This window comes from Chrysemys picta, chromosome 14, assembly GCF_011386835.1.
Source record: "Chrysemys picta bellii isolate R12L10 chromosome 14, ASM1138683v2, whole genome shotgun sequence".
Taxonomy (NCBI): domain Eukaryota; kingdom Metazoa; phylum Chordata; order Testudines; family Emydidae; genus Chrysemys; species Chrysemys picta.
In genome coordinates this window covers 31871689-31892570 of record NC_088804.1, presented here as the reverse complement: position 1 = coordinate 31892570, position 20882 = coordinate 31871689, and the positions used below count along the sequence as shown (strand labels likewise).

General features: G+C 39.9%; 1 protein-coding gene across 3 annotated transcripts in view; it reads left to right on the top strand.

The window, feature by feature from the left end:
* The window catches only part of ADAMTS18 (ADAM metallopeptidase with thrombospondin type 1 motif 18), a 104214-nt gene that overhangs the window by 56347 nt on the left and 26985 nt on the right, over window positions 1–20882 (top strand). For all 3 annotated transcript variants that reach the window (XM_065567260.1, XM_065567259.1, XM_008170481.4), the window contains 5 exons: window positions 44–192; window positions 6816–6988; window positions 12463–12593; window positions 12726–12849; window positions 14554–14798. In XM_065567260.1, the coding sequence (XP_065423332.1) occupies window positions 44–192; window positions 6816–6988; window positions 12463–12593; window positions 12726–12849; window positions 14554–14798 (822 nt within the window). The remainder of the gene's footprint in view (window positions 1–43; window positions 193–6815; window positions 6989–12462; window positions 12594–12725; window positions 12850–14553; window positions 14799–20882) is intronic.

Below are 20882 nucleotides of genomic sequence, written 5' to 3'. Positions count from 1 at the left end.
AGCACCAGCTGTGATGGGACATTTGTTGACATTCTTTTGACAGTGGTGTCGAAGAGGTCAGTGTGTCAGATATGGAGATCATGGACCCAAGCCTGTTAATGGCCAATGGGCTGCGTGGTCTGAGTGGTCCAAGTGTTCTCGGACCTGTGGAGGTGGAGTCACCTATCAAGAGAGACACTGCAATAACCCAAAGTAAGACATTGATGTGGAAAGGTATTGTTTTTATAATAATTATTTCTGATACAACAAAAAAGGGGAAAGAGTAGATTTTGTTGCAAATTCACATGGGGATAGCTGCTTCTGAGACTCTCAGAAAGCTCCCCAGTACACTGTGAGTAGTCAGTTACAAATCAGTAGGATGGAGAGCTCTGAAAGAGGAAGGATATTCCGATATCAGGGACGAAGGGCCTGTCTAAAGCCCACTGACATAAGTGAATAGACACCCATTGACATCAATGGGTTTTTGATCAGGCCTGACTGAGTTTTAAATAGAACTGGTTGAAACATAGCAAAATGTTTAGAATAAAAAAGGGACAAATTTTTGGCAAAATAAATCCCATTTTTTGACCAGCTGTAGTTTTAAAGTAGCTCTAATGTCTATTTTAATCTATACATTTTACTGTAATATTGTGTACATGCTCCCACACGGCCTTCCCAGCTTTCACTAATGTATACCTTAATTGGCATTTCTGTCCAAAAGGCAAAGATTACATTGCTTATAGATTGAAAAAACCCTCTCATTGCTTAGAATTACCATTTCAGATGAGTGATGCAGTGCTATCGATCCAGCATCTTTCCCAAGCATTCAGTTCGGTTTAGCTTGCAGGGAAAAAAAGGTTCACTGGTTTATTCTGGATACATCTCTAGACAGGCATAGACACACATGCTCTCCATCGTAGTCAATAAAATGATTATTTAAACCATGGCCAATAAAAAGACAAAATATGACAGATTTTATATGAAACTGTAAAGTAGCATACACACCTACTATATAATGTTATAGTAGCAATATTCACACTTCACATTTTATATTATGGGAACATGTGGGTTAGTTATAACAGTCTCTGTTGCCCTTCAATTAATGGAACTAATCCTTAAAAATCTATGGCGGGGCACTTGCTTAACTTTTTCTGTTGTGTCTCAGTGTTATTGGATAGACACAGGATTCGTGGTATATATGAATTCACAGCAGTCTCTAGACGTGCACAAATGGGTTCTCAATGGAGAATCACATATACATTTGAATTTTTTTTTTAGATTGGTCCATTTGTGTCACAATTTTAATGCAGGTAGATAGATTTTAGTTTTTATGTTGAAGTTTCCATGGGATCTATGTATATACTATCTATCTACTTAGTGCTCTTTTCTCAAGTTCTTGTATGGCTATCTCGGCACAGCACAGAATACCGAAGGGGGACCTCTACTAATTGAAATGTTTCAACTAGCTTGAGTACTTTGATTTACATTTCAGCCAGTGTTATAAGTAAACCATTCCAATAGGAACCGTGTGTGACTGCAATATATTGTATTTAAACCATCATTAAGAAATGTGTGTTATGGATTCTGGTATGAACACATGTTATGTTCAATGCCAGTACTTGATCTTGTCTCTGCCTACTCTAATTACATTATACTAATGATAATTCACTTAGAGCCAAGAGGAGTAACTATAAATCTCTATCAGAATTAGACTTATGAAACCCCAACACTATAAAAAACACTGTCTACAGAACATCCTGTTCCAGGATGAACAAATACACATATAGATGTATTTCACATCCCTGACCAATAGTGCTTTTAAAATAAAGGTGAATGCATTGGAAAGTAGTCGTTAACTAGTTGCAATGTGGAAACTGTATTCTGTGCATGTGCACATGCACGTAATTCTAATGATTCAGACTTAAATCTTCAAAATTCCTGACATTCATTTCTGTTTCCCAAATCCAAACTGCATGTGGAAAACTAAATTTGTTTCTCCCACTTTGATTTTTCAAAGGTTTTGGATGACACCAAGGCATTCAGCTAATTTAGCCTGAACTGTTGGTGAAATTCAGTCTTCAGCATCATGAGTATGCCCCTCTGAAGATTCATTTCAGCCCTCAAAATAGGGCTTCTAAATACATGGCCTGATTTTCAAAAGCATTGAGTCTCCAGTGACTTCAGTAGGAACTACTGGATGTTCAGTGAGTTTAAAGACCAGATCACTTATTTGGAGCTTAAATATGAAGTAAATTTAGATTCCTGGTTTTAAAAACCTTTTCCTGTTTGTGTGCGCACATCTGTGTGTGAGTATGAGTCTCTTCCTGTAAATAATACCCAACCAATTCAATTTCCTTTTTGTTGACACTTGTAACACAGTCACTGTGGTCCTGCCCTAGAGTCTTTTGAAACAGTCTGAATGACAGTCTGAGTTAAGCATGAATTTACACTACCAAACACCTACTGAGGTCAGCTATAGTACACTGAGAGCTATGCAGATTTGCTAAACTCATTACGCTTGTATAAATTGCCACAGCATAATTTTAGAGATCTGGTTTTCATACATCACAACATTTTACAATTAAGATAGTTTCCCAAGAAATAGATTACATAATTTAATAGTTCAGCTGGTAAAGGGCCTAAATAGTGCCCAAGAGATTTAAGTTAATACCTAAATCATATCAGTGGGATTGCGTCCTACCTGCTTCATAATTGTGCACTGGTTGCTAAAATATTAGAATACAGTTTTAGGCATGTGCATAATAAAAAGACTAAAATAAAATAATAATAATGTATTAACTAAAACAACTTTTTATTCTTTTGTATTCAATTATTTTAAGAATGATCACAAGCACTGAAAATTTAAAGTAATGATGCAGTTTGAAGCAGTAACTAATCAAATTTTATAAGGACCGTGAAAGAATTCTATAGACCATTGACTTCATATAGGAAAAAAAGGCACGTTAGCATTGTAATACTATTAATAGCATTTGGGCCTATGCTGAAGTGTGCACATCTAGATGTAAGCTATTCCAAAATTTGAAGGAGTTTGGAGCCAGCACTTCGTGGTCTAGTTCAGGGGTCAGCAACGTTCGGCACGCGGCTCGCCAGGGTAAGCACCCTAGTGGGCCGAGCCAGTTTATTTACCTGCTGACACGGCAGGTTCGGCCCATCGTGGCCCCCACTCGCCGCGGTTTGCCGTCCCGGGCCAATGGGGGCGGCGGGAAGCTGTGGCCAGCTCATCCCTCGGCCCGCGCCACTTCTCGCCGCCCCCATTGGCCCGGGACGGCGAACCGCGGCGAGTGGGGGCCGCGATCGGCCGAACCTGCTGCATCAGCAGGTAAATAAACTGCTCTGGCCCGCCAGGGTGCTTTCCCTGGCGAGCCGCGTGCCGAACGTTGCCGACCCCTGGTCTAGTTACCATTATTAACTGTACTGCATTGAATACCATCTCTGTAAAGAGCAGTGTACAGATCATTGCAGTATATTGTTTGCATTCCGTCTGTCAGCTTCAAGTGAATAGTCATCCCAGATCTTTTAATTGTTGTCACATCTGCTCCAACAAGGTATTGACTACATGTCTATTTGTTTTTGTTTTTTGCAGAAGATGTGACTTCATAATCAATCATTTAGCTACTACTGTAATGATGGAATGTGCATATGGTAACACATATATATATATACACCAGTAGGACTGCTTAAGATTATTTTGGAGTAGGGGCATTGGCTTTGCTATCGGTATCGCAGACGGTCAAATTCAGTTAAGCCACACGAATAGTATTGTAATACCTTAGGTCTTTTTTTAAATGTGTTATTTATTAGTACATTTACTGGAGTCTTTGTGCTTGGACTCTTTGAGATGGTTTATAAATTAGTCTTTGGAGTCTATTCTCTGCAGCCCCTACTTCAAAACTTCTTGGGTGGTTTGGTATTCCCTTCATTCTTCCATTGTCTGAATCCAGAAAACACCTAGACATGTGAGAAACTTTACTCCTATGTGTGAAGTTATGAATGTGTGTGTGTGGATCAGGGCCTTCAATTGTAAGCACTTCGGGACAGAGACTGTGCACTCCTATTTGTATTGTGAGATGTGTAGTACACTATTTGGTTCTGCTAAATAAACAAAAACAACAATAATATCATTTGATTAGTCACATAGTAACAGCTCAGGGTTAGATTGTGGTTAGCCCTAACTTAACACCTGAGTCCTCTTGGACAGCCCATATAAGGGCTTCCCAGAGGTGAAGAGTCTTCTAATTAGTTTCTCCCCTTTGGGAGTGACTCATTGATAAGGGGCAGAGACAGGTGAGGGGTAAGCAGAACCCTACCCATACCCTACCTCTCACTTACTCACTGACCAGCAGTTTGGTAGAGAGTTGAGTATTCCGCACCATTTAAAGGTCTGTAGCACAAATGGAAAACTAGAATGCTTCTCTCGGTGCTCCTCTAGGTTGGTGGAGCTTTTTACCATCCTCAAATGCAGGGCTGGGGCTAAAAGCCACAATCTAATCCTAAATTATTCTGTTATTTCGCTTGTTTGGTGACTTTTACTTGGGCAGGGACTTGCTTCCTTTCCCCCACTTACATATAGAGAGTCTTGTTCCCTAGGCCAGAGGAACTAAAATAAATCATACATGCTGTAAAGGAAAGGCATCTGAACAGAAATGAGAATGAGCCCAACAACTTTTCCTACTTTATTCAGGCAAAACTGCCATCTATTACACTCAGTCAACATGTATGCTCTCTGAGCTGAAGAATAGTTTTGGCTGAATTGAACGGCTGCCAATCAGGATGGGAAGCATGCCTTAGTTCACTATAGGCCCAGTGTTAAGATGGCTAGTAACGATTCTAGTCCATCCCTGGGTGAGGTCAGTGCAAGATTGTTCCCTAGAGCACATTTCCCTAGTGCTCTGCCCAGTTTTAAATGGGCTAACAGATGGATTTCCACCATTTCCTTTGAGAGACTGTTCTGTAGTCCAGTATTCACTAAAGACTTCTGAAAAAGCCAGCTATTGTATTGCCTTCAAAGCAGTAATGCTGATTCAAGACATGAAAACAGACTCCAGCTTGTTTTACAAATGTATGAGGATTAGAATGTGGGAATAAGCAAATAGTATAAAATATAATTGCAAAATGCACCTGGAATCTCTTATCCATATTTTACCTAGATGTCCACTCAGCATCACTCTACAATGGATTCAACAGGAAAGTGTGTTAACATAAGTTACAAGATATACTGGACGTTTATAATACAGTGTTTAGGGATTTAAACAAACTGCTCCCATTATCTTCGTTAGGAACTGTGCAAATACTGCACCAGGTACATTATTCTGAAAGTGTTTCCCATGATGTTTGTGTAACTTAGCCAGGCCATTCACTAAAAGACCATAACATGCATTCCAAGTGTGTATTTTCCCTAACCTCTTAAACCATCATTAGACAAATGTATGCAGGTGCAGAATTGGAACAAAAGTCTACTTACATCTTTTTCACTAGAAACAAGGCTAAGTGGAATAATACAAAATACTTGACAATGGTTAGGCTGCTGGTTTGCTGAGAACACAGCTTATCATACTGACCAATACAGTCAGATTGTTTCCTTGTATGTCCCTGTCCATCTGTCTATATCCATCTATTTTCTCTTATATTATATTTAGACGGTAAGCTTTTTAGGGTAGGGACTGTTTTTTTGTTCTGTGTTTGTACAGCACCTAGCACAATGGGGTTCTGGTCCATGCCTGGGGCTCCCAGGTACTATGAAAATATAAATAATGCTAACAACAATAATAAAATCATATAGTTTTGGGCACAGTAGTATACTGGAACACTGCAGAATTGTACATTGAAACCATAACATCAGTAGATTTCTATGTAGATCTGCAAGGAATAGAGAGGTGAGTGAATACAGTAATCAACTGATCAGCTCTGTAAACATTCTGAAAAAAAGCAAGGCTAACATTTTAAATTTGTTTATATTTATATACGCCCAACTAGCAGTTAAAAATCTGATTATATAATTAATATATGAATACTAGCAAACTAATGATATAGTTTATTTTCGTACTAGTCCAAATTTAGCAAAGCATCACTATTCAGAAGGGTATTCAAGTGCACAATTAAAGTCCATTGAAGTCAGTGTGCCTTAAACATGTGTGTAAAGTTAAACATGTACATAAGTGCTTTCCTACATCAGAACAACTGTGCACAATCCCTTGTTCTCCTGTAAGAGTTGAGCTGCTGGGTAACTATTTAAAGGAACATTTCTACAAATCGTAGTTTTAACAATATCAGAATGCAATTGTTCATTCAGTGTATGTTTGATTAGTTTTATGTTATCTGTTATTTTTTCCTTTATTAACAACTATTATGGTAAATAATTATTGTTACATACATGAGAATTCCTGGATCACAGTAAACTGAAAACTGGCATATAGCAAGTCAGTACATTGATACTGTTTACTTCCGCAGGTCAGTAATTCTGAGATCTGTAATTGTGTTGACCGATCAGATGATACATGCAAATAAAAATACCCTGACTGGCGAGAGTTTAATTCAGTGAAAACAGTATTTACTTCTAGATGGGCACATGGTTCAATTGATATATAATGATCCAAGCAGATAGTGTTTGTTGACTACTTTGCTTGGTTTTGGTGATAATTAAAATTAATTGTATCTTGAGAGAAATAGTGACCTTTTGGGTCAATAAGTTGTGCTGTTTAGCTCAACAGAAGTCAATAGAATGGTGCTTCTTAACGAACTGTCATTGAATGTATTTAACAGGTGTCAATCACATCCACTTTTGGTTTTGCAAAATATTCTTTTTTCTTTCTTTGTAGGCCACAGTATGGTGGCAAGTTCTGTCAGGGCTCCAGTCGTATTTATCAGCTTTGCAATATTCAGCCATGTCCACCCAATAGTCTGGATTTCCGTGCCCAGCAGTGTGCAGAATTTAACAGCAAGCCTTTCCGTGGATGGTACTACAGTTGGAAGCCCTATACTAAAGTTGAAGGTAATTTGGCCATGGTTCTGATTGACAAAATAATTTGTGTGAGGCAGGCTACCTTGTCATAATTCATTGATATTTTCTGGGCCAAATGCAGCCCCTCTGTGAGTGTGTGGAAATCCAGGGAGACTTCTGTGGAGCTGCACATGCTTTCTAGCAGGGTTGAATTTGGTCTTCAGTGTAACATCACATGTAAGAGCCTGCAAAGTTGGCTTTGATCGTGAATTTAGATCTCTATCCTCTGTTCCCTGACCATGCTGTCCCTCACTTTTGTTTGGGTTTGCTTTGGTTTTTTATTTTTGTTTTGTTTTAACAAAAAAAAAAGGCAATATAAAACAACAAACCACCTTTTCCCACGAATTTCTCTATATGGGAACCACCAACTCCTACAATAACATGCCAGAATCTTCATTCATTTGGAATGTTCTCAGATTTCTAAATGTAACAGTAAATCAACCCTTTCGAGTTTCCTACTGGTATATTCTCATGAGAATTGTTGCTGGGGCTTTATAAGACTCATAGCTCAGTAAATATTCCTTCTCTGTTGCTCAAGTTTAAGTTTATTTTTCCTGCATAAGCCTCAATTTTGTAAACATCCAGTATCATTATTAGGATTTTATTGGGTAGTTAATAGCTACAAATGCTTCCCTGTAGTTTCAAAGCACAGTGAATATTTGTGATTGCTATTTCTTAAATTAAAGTGGCGGGTATATGTCATATTGTGGCTGTTTTGTCTACAATTCACAGAAGTTGCCTTCAAATATCTTGAGAGGGCATACTTTTACATACATATATATTTTAAAATATGCTTTTATTTGTGGTCTGTTTAAATATTCTTTAGAGGATAGTCAACATTAGCTGGGAATACAATGATTTAAGCCATCTTTATTTATACAGACATGTTATAAGTAGTTTGATTACTGGCTAGAAGCCTGCTTTCTGATATAGCCGTTGTGGGTGGGAGGAATGTGTAAAGTTAAAGAGGAGTGATCTAGTTGGCGTGGGTCTCAGAACTAGGTGGCAATGTCTATTGCATTAAATCCTTCATATGATGTATCTTGTTTAATATTTACTATCATGGTGACACATTTATGTTCAACAGATGGGCCAAGATTTTCAAAAATAGGAGCCTACTTTTAGGCATTAAGGAAGTTTTTTTAAAAAGCACCAGAGGGATTTAGGAGCACAAGTACTGTTGAAAGTAAACAGGACGTACACACCTAAAGCCCCATATGTGCTTTTCAACATCTCCCCCTAAGTCTGTATTTAGGCAGTGGACTGATTTTCAAAACTGCTGAGCAGCTTTGATCTTCAATGGAAACTTCTGGGTATTGAAAATTAGAATACTTGGGGTATGTCTACACTGCAAAAAACCACCCACCTCAGCAAGTCTAAGAGCCTGGGTCTACAGACTCAGGTTCACATCACAGCACTAAAAATAGCAGTGCAGATGTTCCTGCTGGAGCTGGAGCTTGAGCTCTGAGACATCCCACCCGCCTCTGAGTTTCAGAGCCCACGCAGGAATATCTAACACTCTATTTTTAACACCGTAGCATGAGCCCTGTGAGCCTGAGTCTGGAGACCAGGGATCTGAAACTCACTGACGCGAGTGTTTTTTCGCAGTGTAGACATACCCTTAGTTAGAAGCCTAAACATATATTTAGCAGTCTAACTCTAGGCTCCTGTTTTTTGAAATCTTGGCCAGAGTGCTTAATATTGATAGTTAGTGACTCAATAATACTGTCCAGTCTATGAAAAGCAATCATTATAATATAATTATTGAATTTTCCAATACAGAACCAATCAATTCCCTTGTAGGCATAATGTGTGTTCCGTGTATAAGAAGGACTTGATTGCCAGCTAACTGTGTGTAGGGATGGCCCTATTTCAAATGGCACCCCAAGCGAGGAGTGTCTTTGGCGCCCCTCTCCCCCGTTTATTAAACTTTTGAATACCTTATTTTTTATTGCATTTGTAGCCCATTTCACAACTTCGATGCACAACTTGCATGCATGATTTATCCCTGTCATATAAAACAATACATTTGCATGCCAGGATCTGTAAATCTGTATTTATGCATGCCATATATAAGCAAATAAAAAAAAAGTTTCCTCTAATCTTATAGAAACTTTTTAATTTTAAGAATAGCTGAAATGTACTAACATCAAGAAATTGAACTATGCATCAACGTTGGATGGACCAGTATTAAATAGTGTTACAGTAGGTGACAGCCTTAGAATGTTAACCCTAGTCCTTTAGTTCAAAAGGTCTGTGTTATTCTGTTTGTTATTTTCCCTTGCTGCTAACTAGATTGCAACTGAACTTTTCGCTTCCTATACTGAGCTCCTGAAGGCTTCTTTGTAGGCATCTTTTACTTTCTACAGGGGAAAACAGACAGCATTACGGAGAGCAAAAGTCTGTGTTCCGCTGTCTTAAAGTCATCAAACATTACGTGTTAAGCATGGCAAAAGTAGTAACAGTATTTCTTTTATTTTGTTACATAGATAGAGGTTCAATAGAGATCTCTGGTGTCTCATTAAATATCTCCTTTATGAGTCACTATTTGCACTCTTCAAATTTTAAAACACAAGTACACTTTCACAATTACACAGTAAAACAAGGTTCACAATATCACATCTGGGCTCTCACTTCACTTCAGTTAGTAATTATATCTCACTGACTGACTGGCTATTTCCTGCCCCTTGTATACCTATGAGGGGATGGCTGACAACATTCTAGGAGGTTTACTCCTGTGGGAATTCTGCACCACTGAGCATGCACAGAATTCATGTCCCACCACTGCGCATGCACAGAATTCATTGCTTTCCCACAGAAAAATGACTTTCTGACAGGGAAGCAGCAAGAGCAGTCACGCACCACTCCCTATCAGCACAGGTACAATGTTTCAGGCACCCAGAGCAGCCGACAGAGCGGTAAATCACCACGGGGCTGGGGACATCCCAGCCAGGGGCTCCTACCTTGAGCCAGGATCAGCTGCTAGTCCCGGCTGGGCTGGAGAGGATAGGACTTCCTCTTCCCCTGCAAGGAGTGGCTGGAGCTATGACAGACCCACCCCCAGAAATCTCCCTCAGCTGCAGGACGCTCAGCATCCACCCCCCGCTAAGCCTCAACTGGTACATCCAGAACCCCCTAGCCCTCCATACCTGAACCTCACTCCAATGAACCTCAACCCCTGCACCCAGACCCCCCTACCTCTGGACCACCCACCACTGCACCACCCCCTGCACCACCCTGAGCCCCCACTTCCAGACCCCCACACTACTGACCACCAACTAGCTGCACCCAGACCCCCACCCCACCAAGCCCCACTCTCCCACACCCAGACCCCTCCACTGAGCCCCAACAACCTTCATCTGGAACCCCCTGCAGAGTCCCATTACCCCTGCACCTGGAACCCTCCAACGAGCCTCTGTGCATCCAGATCCCCCCACACCTAGACCCCCTGTGAGCTGCCTGCACCCAGATTGTCCCACACAGAATCCTCTCATCCCACACCTGGATCCCCACACACTCCACACTTGGATCCTGCCTGTTTGAGCCTACCTGCCTCACACCTGGTGTTTCTGGGATAGGCCCAGGTCTTGTGCTGTGTTAGGGTCAGGTGCAGCCTCACCGCTGAGTCCGTGTCCTGGGGGTGGGGAGGGCTGCAGGGTGATCTTCCACCTTCATGCAGCCAGTGACCTGTGCTCCCCATTGCCATGCTGGAGCCTCTGAATTGATTTATTAACAAATAAAACTTGCAGAATTTTGAAATATTGTGTGCAGAATTTTAATTTTTTTGGTGCAGAATTTTTAATTTTTTGGTGCAGAATGCCCTCAGGAATAGAGGTGTGAGGAAAATGTAGTTCTCAGAAAGTCTGGAAGGTTCCATGAGATTCTACAAAGGTCCCCAAAATTCTAGGAGGTTAGTGAAAAATGAATCCAAATATGGAACACCTGAAACATGTTACTTCAAACATTCTATTTTCCCTTTTGTATCTAACAAAGCCCGCTGTCCCCGCCTCAAGCCCAGCACCCCAGGTGGTCAAATGGGTCACCTGCCCCTAAATCTGGTGCTGGCTGTGTGGATTCCTTTGGGGGAGAAAATGTCTTTTGAATTGAAATGCCAGCCCGCAGTCTTAGCTTCCAAATAGGCTGATCATTTGTGCCAATTTACATGCTCTCTGTTTTTAATTGAAAAGTTAAATGAAAATATTACAAATCCCCAGCCAATCTTTCTTAATAAAAAATGAAACTTGAAACTGTGGACAAGTGGCTCTGAAATTTGAAGCCACATCAGCAACAGAGGCTGGGGAGACTGAAGCAGAGCTAATGGAATTTACATGTTTTCATAATGGTATTGGATTTTAATTATATGTCCATGTGGATTGCCAAATCCATGTGTTAATTTAAAATAACAACATATAACCTTTCGTATTTGTCTGTTCTACCCATTCTGGGGTCCTAAAGACATGATAAACCACTCAAGCATGATCCTTATGGTTTCAATTGTCACCAAGACTGCAGGGTGGAATTCAAGCATTATAGGTGTATAATAAACATTCCATTAAACCCTAATATGAGTTAGATCAATACAGTCACACAGGAAATTCTAATAACCCACCATAGTTATACAATAACTTTTCCTGACTGACCACATCACATGCAGAGTTCATAAAATGTATGCATAGCTGCATAGCAGCTCCATGTCTATCAATAGTACTTTGTACCTCATTGTGTAGAACATAAGAACAGCCATACTAGGTCAGACCAGTGGTCCATCTAGCCTAGTATCCTGTCTTCTGACAGCGGCCAATGCCAGGTGCCCCAGAGGGAATGAACAGAACAGGCAATCATTGAGTGATCCATCCCTGGTTGTCCACTCCCAGCTTCTGGCGGTCAGAGGCTAGGCATACCCAGAGCATCGGATTGCATCCCTGACCATCTTGGCTAATAGCCATCCATGGTCCTATCCTCCATGAACTTATCTAATTCTTTTTTGAACCCCATTATAGGTTTACTCTTCACAACATCCCCTGGCAATGAGTTCCACAGGTTGACTGTGCATTGTGTGAAGTAGTACTTTCTTTTGTTTGTTTTAAACCTTCTGCCTATTAATTTCATTGGGTGACCCCTGGTTCTTGTGTTATGTGAAGTACATAACACTTCCTTATTCTCTTTGTCCACACCATTCATGATTCTGCCATCTCTCCCCTTAGTCTCCTCTTTTCCAAGCTGAAAAGTCCCAGCCTTTTTAATCTCTCCTTATATCGAGAAGCTGTTCCATACCCTTAATCATTTTTGTTTCTCTTCTCGGCACTTTTTCCAATTCTAATATAATCTTTTTTGAGATGGGTCGACCAGAACTGCATGCAGTATTCAAGGTGAGGGTGTACCATGGATTTATATAGTGGCATTATGATATTTACTGTCTTATTATCTATCCCTTTCTTAATCTACTTGTCTCTTCATCTTTTCAGAGGAAGATAGATGTAAATTGTACTGCACAGCTGAAGACTTTGACTTTTTCTTTGCAATGTCCAGCAAAGTGAAAGATGGAACCTTATGCTCCCAGAACAAATACGATGTTTGCATTGATGGAATTTGTGAAGTAAGATAAACTGAAGTTTCTTTCAGTAACAATGTCATTTTTAAGTGAACAATTGACTCCTTAATAGAAAATGCAGCTGTTACTTGAAATTCCCTTGTGTCTGAGTCCTTCACTTCTGCCTTTTGCTTTCAGCAAGTAGGGTGTGATCGTGGACTTGGTTCAAAATCTGCTTTGGATGCCTGTGGAGTTTGTAAAGGAGATAATTCAACATGCAAGTTCTTTAAAGGCCAGTACTTGATCCAGCACAAAGCTAATGGTAAGGAAAGCTTTTCCACATGATCATCAGCTCATTGCTCGGCTGGATCTCCATGTAGTATATGACTCTTCGCTCATTAGGTCAGTGGCTCAAGGTCCAGATGTAAACTGAAACTCACGGGGAGAGTGAGAGGAGAGTTCATATCTCCGCTGTTCCTAGGCTACAAGAAAACTATGACCATAAGTTTCCTTAGTTAAATTGCAAGTATTTTATTGTTACTTAAGCCACTTTCCACACTCACCTGTTTTTTAAAGCAGTGGTGGGCAACCTGTGGCCCGTCAGGGTAATCTGCTGGTGGGCCGTGAGAGAATTTTACACTGACCGTCCGCAGGCATGGCCGCCAACAGCTCCCAGTGGTCGCGGTTCGCCGTTCCTGGCCAATGGGAGCTGTGGGAAGTGGCGGCCAGTATGTCCCCGCGGCCCGCGCCATTTCCTGCAGCTCCCGTTGGCCGGGAATGGCGAACTGCGGCCACTGGGAACTGCGGGCGGCCGTGCCTGCGGACAGTTAATGTAAACAAACTGTCTTGTGGCCCGCCAGTGGATTACCCTGATGGGCAGTGTGTGGCCTGTGGTTGCCCATCACTGGTTTAAAAGGAAGAGGGTTTAAGGTCACAGGTGAGTGAAAAATATCTGAAGTATTTTGTCTTGAATGAGATTGTGGAAGATATAAAAAGTTGTTCATAGACTAATGACAAACATGCAGGTGCTTCTTGTTCTATTAGGAACCAGAAAGAATTTATGTGTATTTTGTGATGTACCTTGATTGGAACCTTTCAGCTGGGTTCTGTGGATGGGTCAGTATTTAGTGTGCAAGTCTGGGACTCAGGAAAGTCATCTTCAGTTGAGAGAGGAAGGATGGGCCAGTGATTAAGATCCTAGTGGAGGGGTTGGGGAAACGCAGGTTGAATTCTTTGCTCCCCCACAGACTTCTTATGTGACTTTGGGCAAGTCACTTAGTCTACCTTAGTTTTGCCATGTGTGAAATGGGGATAATAGCACTTCCCTATCTCACAGGCATGTTGTGAGGCTAACTACATTAAAATTGTGAAGCGGTCAGATGGGACCATGTCAGTAAGTAACAAGATGTAGAGATATAGCATTCAAATGGCCTGAGCAATTACAGAAGCAATAAGCCACTGGGAGTTTATAGACCAAGTGAGTTGTAGTGTGTGACCATATTACAAATGGGTGAAATTTTGGGTGAGGGCCAAGCATAAATCCTTACTGTATGCATAGGTAAAACACAAATTCATTCCAATTGAAATGGCCTGTTTATAAGGCAGATCCCCAATAACTGGAAGATCTAGTTCTGTATAAGACCTTGCACAAACTCTCTGCATTTTGTTGCATTTCACCCCAAAAGTGTATTGGTCCTGTTATATTATAGGTATTACAGAGAAAACCTGGTAAAACAACTGAAACAGATTGATTGTTCCTGATATGTATTTAAAAAGAATTTAATTTTTCTTGTCTTCAGTCAAGAAGAAAAAAATAATAGAATTCCAGGGACTCATTCACCCACTGAGTTGCTCTAATTATAAGCTGGTGTAGAACCTTTAAAATCAATGTTGTTACACCATCATAAATCTAAAGCAACAATTTGATGGATCAGGACCGCTGTCTATATAATCCCTGGTTTACTCAAAAAAGGGAACTTTGTATTATTACAATTGGAAAAAATATTGCTTAATTCTTTCATTGTAGACTATTATCCAGTGGTCATCATTCCAGCAGGAGCACGTAGTATTGAAATCCAGGAATTGCACATCTCCACCAGCTATCTTGCAGTTCGCAACCTGAATAAGAAGTATTATCTAACAGGGGACTGGACAATTGACTGGCCAGGAAAGTTCTCCTTTGCTGGGACAATTTTTGATTATCAACGCTCTTTTAATCATCCAGAGAGTCTATATGCAGCAGGGCCAACTAATGAGACGCTAGTCTTTGAAGTAAGCTTTCTTCTGTTTATTCTATCATTGATGTCTATTACAGAATTAGCCACGACAGCTTTAGCTCAGTGCTGTAGCTCTCAGACAGATTAAAGAATAGCATTGAGTCATGGTACTATTCAGACTTAATTGTATAGTCATGCTAGACTGAAAGGCCTTTCACCAGTGTGTCGAGGTCTGGGATTTAGTAAACTGTCACAAGGCTAGTGAAAAGGAAAATGTGTAAAACACACTACACAGCATTATTTCTCAGTTGCCACACAATTGTAATGGAGATTATAGGTTCATTCAATAAATGTTATACAATAAAATTCAGTGACGTGCAAACTAAATACCAAAGAGCATGGTAAAGCGTAATAGCCACATTTTGAAATATTTCTTCTGAAGCTATATGCACATACAGGCTTTTGTGCATGTGGATTAGGTCATTGATTGTCTAAACCCTACTTGTGGGTGCCTATGCAATTTCCATTCATGCAGTTTTGTAGCTAACACCATGTGGGAAAGAGGGTGAAAAAAATATTTTTCACAACCAAGTCATTATCTCCTGGTCTGTCTGCCACATGTCCTGAGTCAGAGATCAGTGCAGCAGAAAGTGAACTTAGTGCTCATATCATTTTTGGTTTGGTTTCGTTTTAGAATTGCAGCACTTTTGCTCTGGGTAAGGAAAATCCTTTTCCGACCGAGTTGCTTTACCAGACTTTCCTTTAATGTGTCCCAGAACACTTGATGGCCAACTGCTAGTTGATGATAGTTACAGAGGCCCTAGCTACATTATTTTCTCTCTTTCCCTGGAAATCTCTGACAACTCTCTGGAACCTCCAGCTTGTCCATTTGGCATGTTTTGACTCATCCTTCACTGTCAGAGAGGGGAAGCAGCTCTTCCCCTAGGGAATTCAACTCTTTCCCACCCCGTGCACTAGTGCTCAGATTAGATCACTACCAAATGCATTATTTTGCCTTCAGTGCACATGTGGAGGATGACGTTCAGTGTTGTACATCTTTCTCTGAGGCAGCCGTGTCTGGTCCTACACTCCATTACATTCAAAATACTTGTAATTTGAAAAAAGTGGTATCCTGCTGAAACTTTGCAGCGATGATTAACAAGTCTAGAGCTTCACATCTCACCTCTCCTTCATTCCTTTGTGCAGTAAAACGAAGCCACAATAAAGTCTCTTTACACCACAGTGTGAAATTGCTGCTTTCTTGGCTTCGTTCAGTATTAGCCAGACCTTTACATTTATTTAGTATAGTTTTTATCTGGAATATTTGATAGTTGAGTTAAGTCTTACTTAGTCTTTAAGGCTCTAATTCAGGGAAATATTTAAGTCTGTGCTTAATTTTGTCCTTAAATCCCATTGAAGCCAATGGGATTTAAGCCCGTGTCTGAGTGCTTTGGTTTGGGAGGGATTGCTGAAGGGGGCCAAAAGAATTTTCTTATATTACAGTATATCTTGATATTTTGTGCTTTTTAAAAGCTACTAATTTCTTTCATTCTCTGTATGTTTGTCTATTGACATGAACGTTTTAGCCTTAGGAGTGAAACATTTCAGACGCGAAGCCCGGTCTGTGCAGTCATGTCCAAAATAGCCTTATACCAAAGCTACTAGTATATGTACAAATACTAAGAAATAGTACACTGAAATCTTGGGAATCTAATCATCATAACGCAGTGTAATTTGAGCTATATTGTTATAACCCTGAAGACTGAAGTATGAATAGTAAATTGACATTGCATAATCTGCAACAAAACAGATCACTTTCTAATACTCTGCAAAAATCTATTTTAAAAACCTGGTTTTAATGCCAGATAACTCGTCTATTTTCATCCTATCAAATTATGCTGAAGAGCTTCATTTAGGATTAACATTTAACTTCAGGCTATTGCTCCTATGAGAGCTTATTTAAACTTCCCATGTATTTTTATTGAAATACCTACACTACTAGCATTGGCAACCAGGGATTTTAATGACTAGAAAAGTTACAGTGCATGTAGGGCTATGTATTCAAAAATAGATAACCTATGGACTGTTGTTAATATATATATATATTTTTACCCTCTATAATTTAAGTGACATTCAATGGACTTTATTCTTAAGCAATGTGAAGCATGTTGCTTTCAAAGAGGTATACTATTTTGGCTCCATCAATTACTCTAAGCTATGAAAAAGCCAATCCAAAATATAAACAAACACAAATCCATTATTAGAAACCAAGCGTGCCCCTAAAATGTAACATGACAATTTACTATTTCAGTACAAATGATGAAGCAGATCCTGCTTCAACTATGAATACCTAAGATAGGAGACAGCATATCACAAGCTTGGGGGCCCAACCCTGCCAACATTTTTCTCACAAGGGTAGTTTTTATTTCCATTAAATAAGCATTTGTAGGATCAGGCCCTTATATATTGACAACTTTTTGTCTAGAAAATTGAGTGTTCTTTTTAAAGTGTATATGATACTTTATATACAGTGGTGTTGTAGCCATGTCAGTCCCAGGATATTAGCGAGACAAGGTGGGTAAGGTAATTTCTTTTATTGGACCAACTTCTGTTGGTGAGAGAGACCAGCTTTCAAGCTACACAAAGCTCTTCCTCAGATCTGGGAAAGGTATTCAGACCTTTCCCAAGACCTGAGGAAGAGCTCTGTGTAGCTCGAAAGCTGGTCTTTCGCATCAACAGAAGTTGGTCCAATAAAAGAAATTACCTTACCCACCTTGTGTCTATGATGCTTTATTATTGTCAGTATTCTTCCAAGACCCAAGAGCAATTCAATTACTAGTTTCTGGAGAAGATTTCTGTAGGAGGGCACAATGGGTGCTCTTGTAAAAACCCACAGTGCATGTATTACTGGCATTTGCATGTATAAATTGAGTAAATGTATGCACATATAAAGGAGTGAGGTTCCTACATCTGTGCATGCCAATGCAAGGTTTTGTGAGTGCACCAGTTGCATCTTCAGTATGATCCTTTGCATGGTAGATCCAGATTGCTTGAGCTTACTTATCTGTGCATTCCAGCACTCTCCAAAATGTCTCTATGAGATCCAGTTTGTACAGCATGAACCATGTTTTAAGAGATGGGAAGGTGATTGAAGCAAGATGAATTCATATTACATTTTTTGTTTGCTGACAATTTTTAAGATCCCTGGATTGTTTTTCTGTCACATACATACATTGTTTCCTTTTTACTTTCAGGAGATAAAGTATTAAAAATCACTGAAGGCCACATTAAGGAATTACCACATTCCCTCAGTAAGGGGCATCACACACTTGCACAATTTGGTCCATAGTTCTCCTTCTTCCTCTAAACGGGAAGTATCTGGGATCAGCCCTTTATCCCATTACCTTAACCTGTGCCTGCCTGGCTGTGCTGGCTGCAGCCCTGTGGGGCCAGATAAAGGTTCCATCCACTCCTTGCCCCTGCCGCCTCATTCCCAGCTTATCTATTTAGATAAGGAGTAGCAGAAATGTGGATGCTGCTCTCCCCTTGCCTTGTGATGTGCAAGGAGGCAAGTGGGACCTTATGCCTCCTTACTTCCCTGCCTGGATACATTAAACAGTGACAATCTTGCCCTAAGATTCCACTAAATATTTCATGAAAAATGCACCTAAGGGATTTTGGTTTTCCAAAATCAGACTTCAGCTGAGCACCTCATTTAATCTAAAACTTTACAGTATTCATTAAAATACTATTCAAAAATTGGTGTAAGGCAAGAAAAGCATGATGCAGCGCTTTTCATATTTATATTGGAATATTACAAATATATATATAATTATGGGAACCAGTCATACCAAGGAAGACAAAGGGGAGTGAATCTATAATTTAGCTGGGTTGCGGGGGGAAAAATACGAACTTGCATGGCCAACTATTTTTTGGTGGAAGAGAATAAAATTGGGATGAGAACAAGGAATGAAAAGCATGAGGGCAGTGGTGTTTCATTACACGCTTTGTTAAAATTGCAAGAGCTCAATGAGATTTCAAAATCCACCAGAGCTTTTCCAGATAGGGCAGTGCGTGGAATCTCAGGTGGTAAAGTGCGGCAGTTACTCTGTTATGCCAGTGCTTCTTGGAATCAGTGCAAAGTCCTGAAGTTACAGCTAGTAATATTTATAGTCTGCTGATTGTGGGTTTACAGAAGCCAATGAAAACTGAAACAACAAAAGCCCAGATTCACTGTGGATTCACAACCTAGTTCCCCAAATGGCCAGATTTTGGCTGGATGAAAAAATAGACAAAGCTTTATGGTGGTAGAAATGTGATAGTTAAATGATAATCTGGGATCAGGAATTAATACTAGGCTTTTAACATATGGTTTTGGTAAGGCAATTGTGTCATCTTAAGTGGAGACATACTAGAATATTTTTAAATGAAGTTCAATGCTCGACATTATTACATTTGTCTGAGATTCAGACATAGGTAATTTAAGGTCACCTGGTTTCAATTTAAAGAGGTTGTCAGCGTTTTTCAAAGAATTTAGCAAGAGATTTAGTTCAAGAAAGAACTTATTGTGGGTTCCACACTCCATTTGCCTAGTCTTAGAAATCAGGCCTGACAATGGTGGGAAGTAAGCATTGAAAATATGTTCTCCGTATTAGGTTAGCATCAGTAAGCAAAACAGCAAGGAGAACTTGGTCATCAAAAATTATGCAGCTTTCCAAAGGAGCTTGCAATGGGTCACTGACTTCCAGTGGCTCAAAACACTCAGTCACTCTCCACCATTGGCTAGAATTGTGGGTAAGGGTTTAAACTAAATGCCACTATTTAGTGGGAAATTTATCATAGATGTCAGAGAATAAAGTAGCTTGACCATGGATGGATAAATTGATTGGAATTCAAGATAATGTGATAACACATTTGCCTATTTATCAGTGAAATGTGCTACCGTATCACCTGCTTTATATCCATATGTGAAAGCACAGTGACTTTCTCAGGATGATATGACATAAAATAATCGGGAACATTAAAGTCTTCAGCAAACATACCTGAGATATTGAATCAAGGAAAAAATGAAAACTCTGTGAAAGAAGATGGGTTTCAATAGCAATAAGTAGCAGATGGATGGGATGTTTTACAAAGAAGCGAACATTCACAGGAAGAGAAGGTGAATGTAGCTTCAAAGCAGGAAAAGATGTCTAATTAAAACCAGTAAATCACTTCCTCTTTGTTGGATGGGGAAAAGGGAAAGGAAGCCAGGTGGAACGACTTTACTGATTATCTTGCTGCCACTGGGAGACAGCCAGGTTGCAGTTATAAAGCGTTACATTTGTTATTAGCTACTAGATGATAAATTTGTATTGATTTCCCCTAAAGAGAAAGTGAGTTGAAGAGAGCAGAGATGTGCTTATAAGATACAGATGTAGATCCTACATAAGGGATAAAAGGATCCTGCTTTAGTGAAAAGAGATTAGCTGGACAGTATCCCTTAAAATCTTGCATTTAGCATGCAAACAGTAAAAAGAAGGAGACACAATAACAAAAGAAGATAAATCTGAAACAGCTGCAAGTAGGAATGAAATCATACAGGACTTTCCAAGGATACCTCTTGTTGATTTTTAAATGACCTTAGAGGAACTGGCTGAAGAGTCCTGATTTCTCACAAGCTAATTGTAAGATATTATGATGCTGTCTAGAAATTTTTAAAAGGATATAAACCCTTGTGTTTCACAGCTTAAGCCAACCACCAAATGACAGGTGGAAGAAAGACCCTTCCCCTTCTGTAGTTGTCCATTCCAGGGTTCTTGTGCTTTCCTCTGAATCATCTGGTATTAGCCACTCTCAGAGACAGGGAACTAGATGGACCACTCCAGTATCGCGTTCCTGTATTCCTAAGAGGGTTTTTTGGCAGAGTCCCCCAGCATACAGTACATGAGATTCTGGTCTCCTTTACACCGGTGAAAACAGAGTAAATTCTGTAGAAATCAGTGGAATGACTCAAGATTTATCGAGGTGTAAATGAAATCAGAATCTGGCTCGGTATATTGAAAATTAACAGGAAGTCAAGTTTTTTTGTATAACTAAGCTGCCAAAGAAATGTATTCGATTTGTAACCTACTAGGAATGCCAGTCCATTAAATGTCAG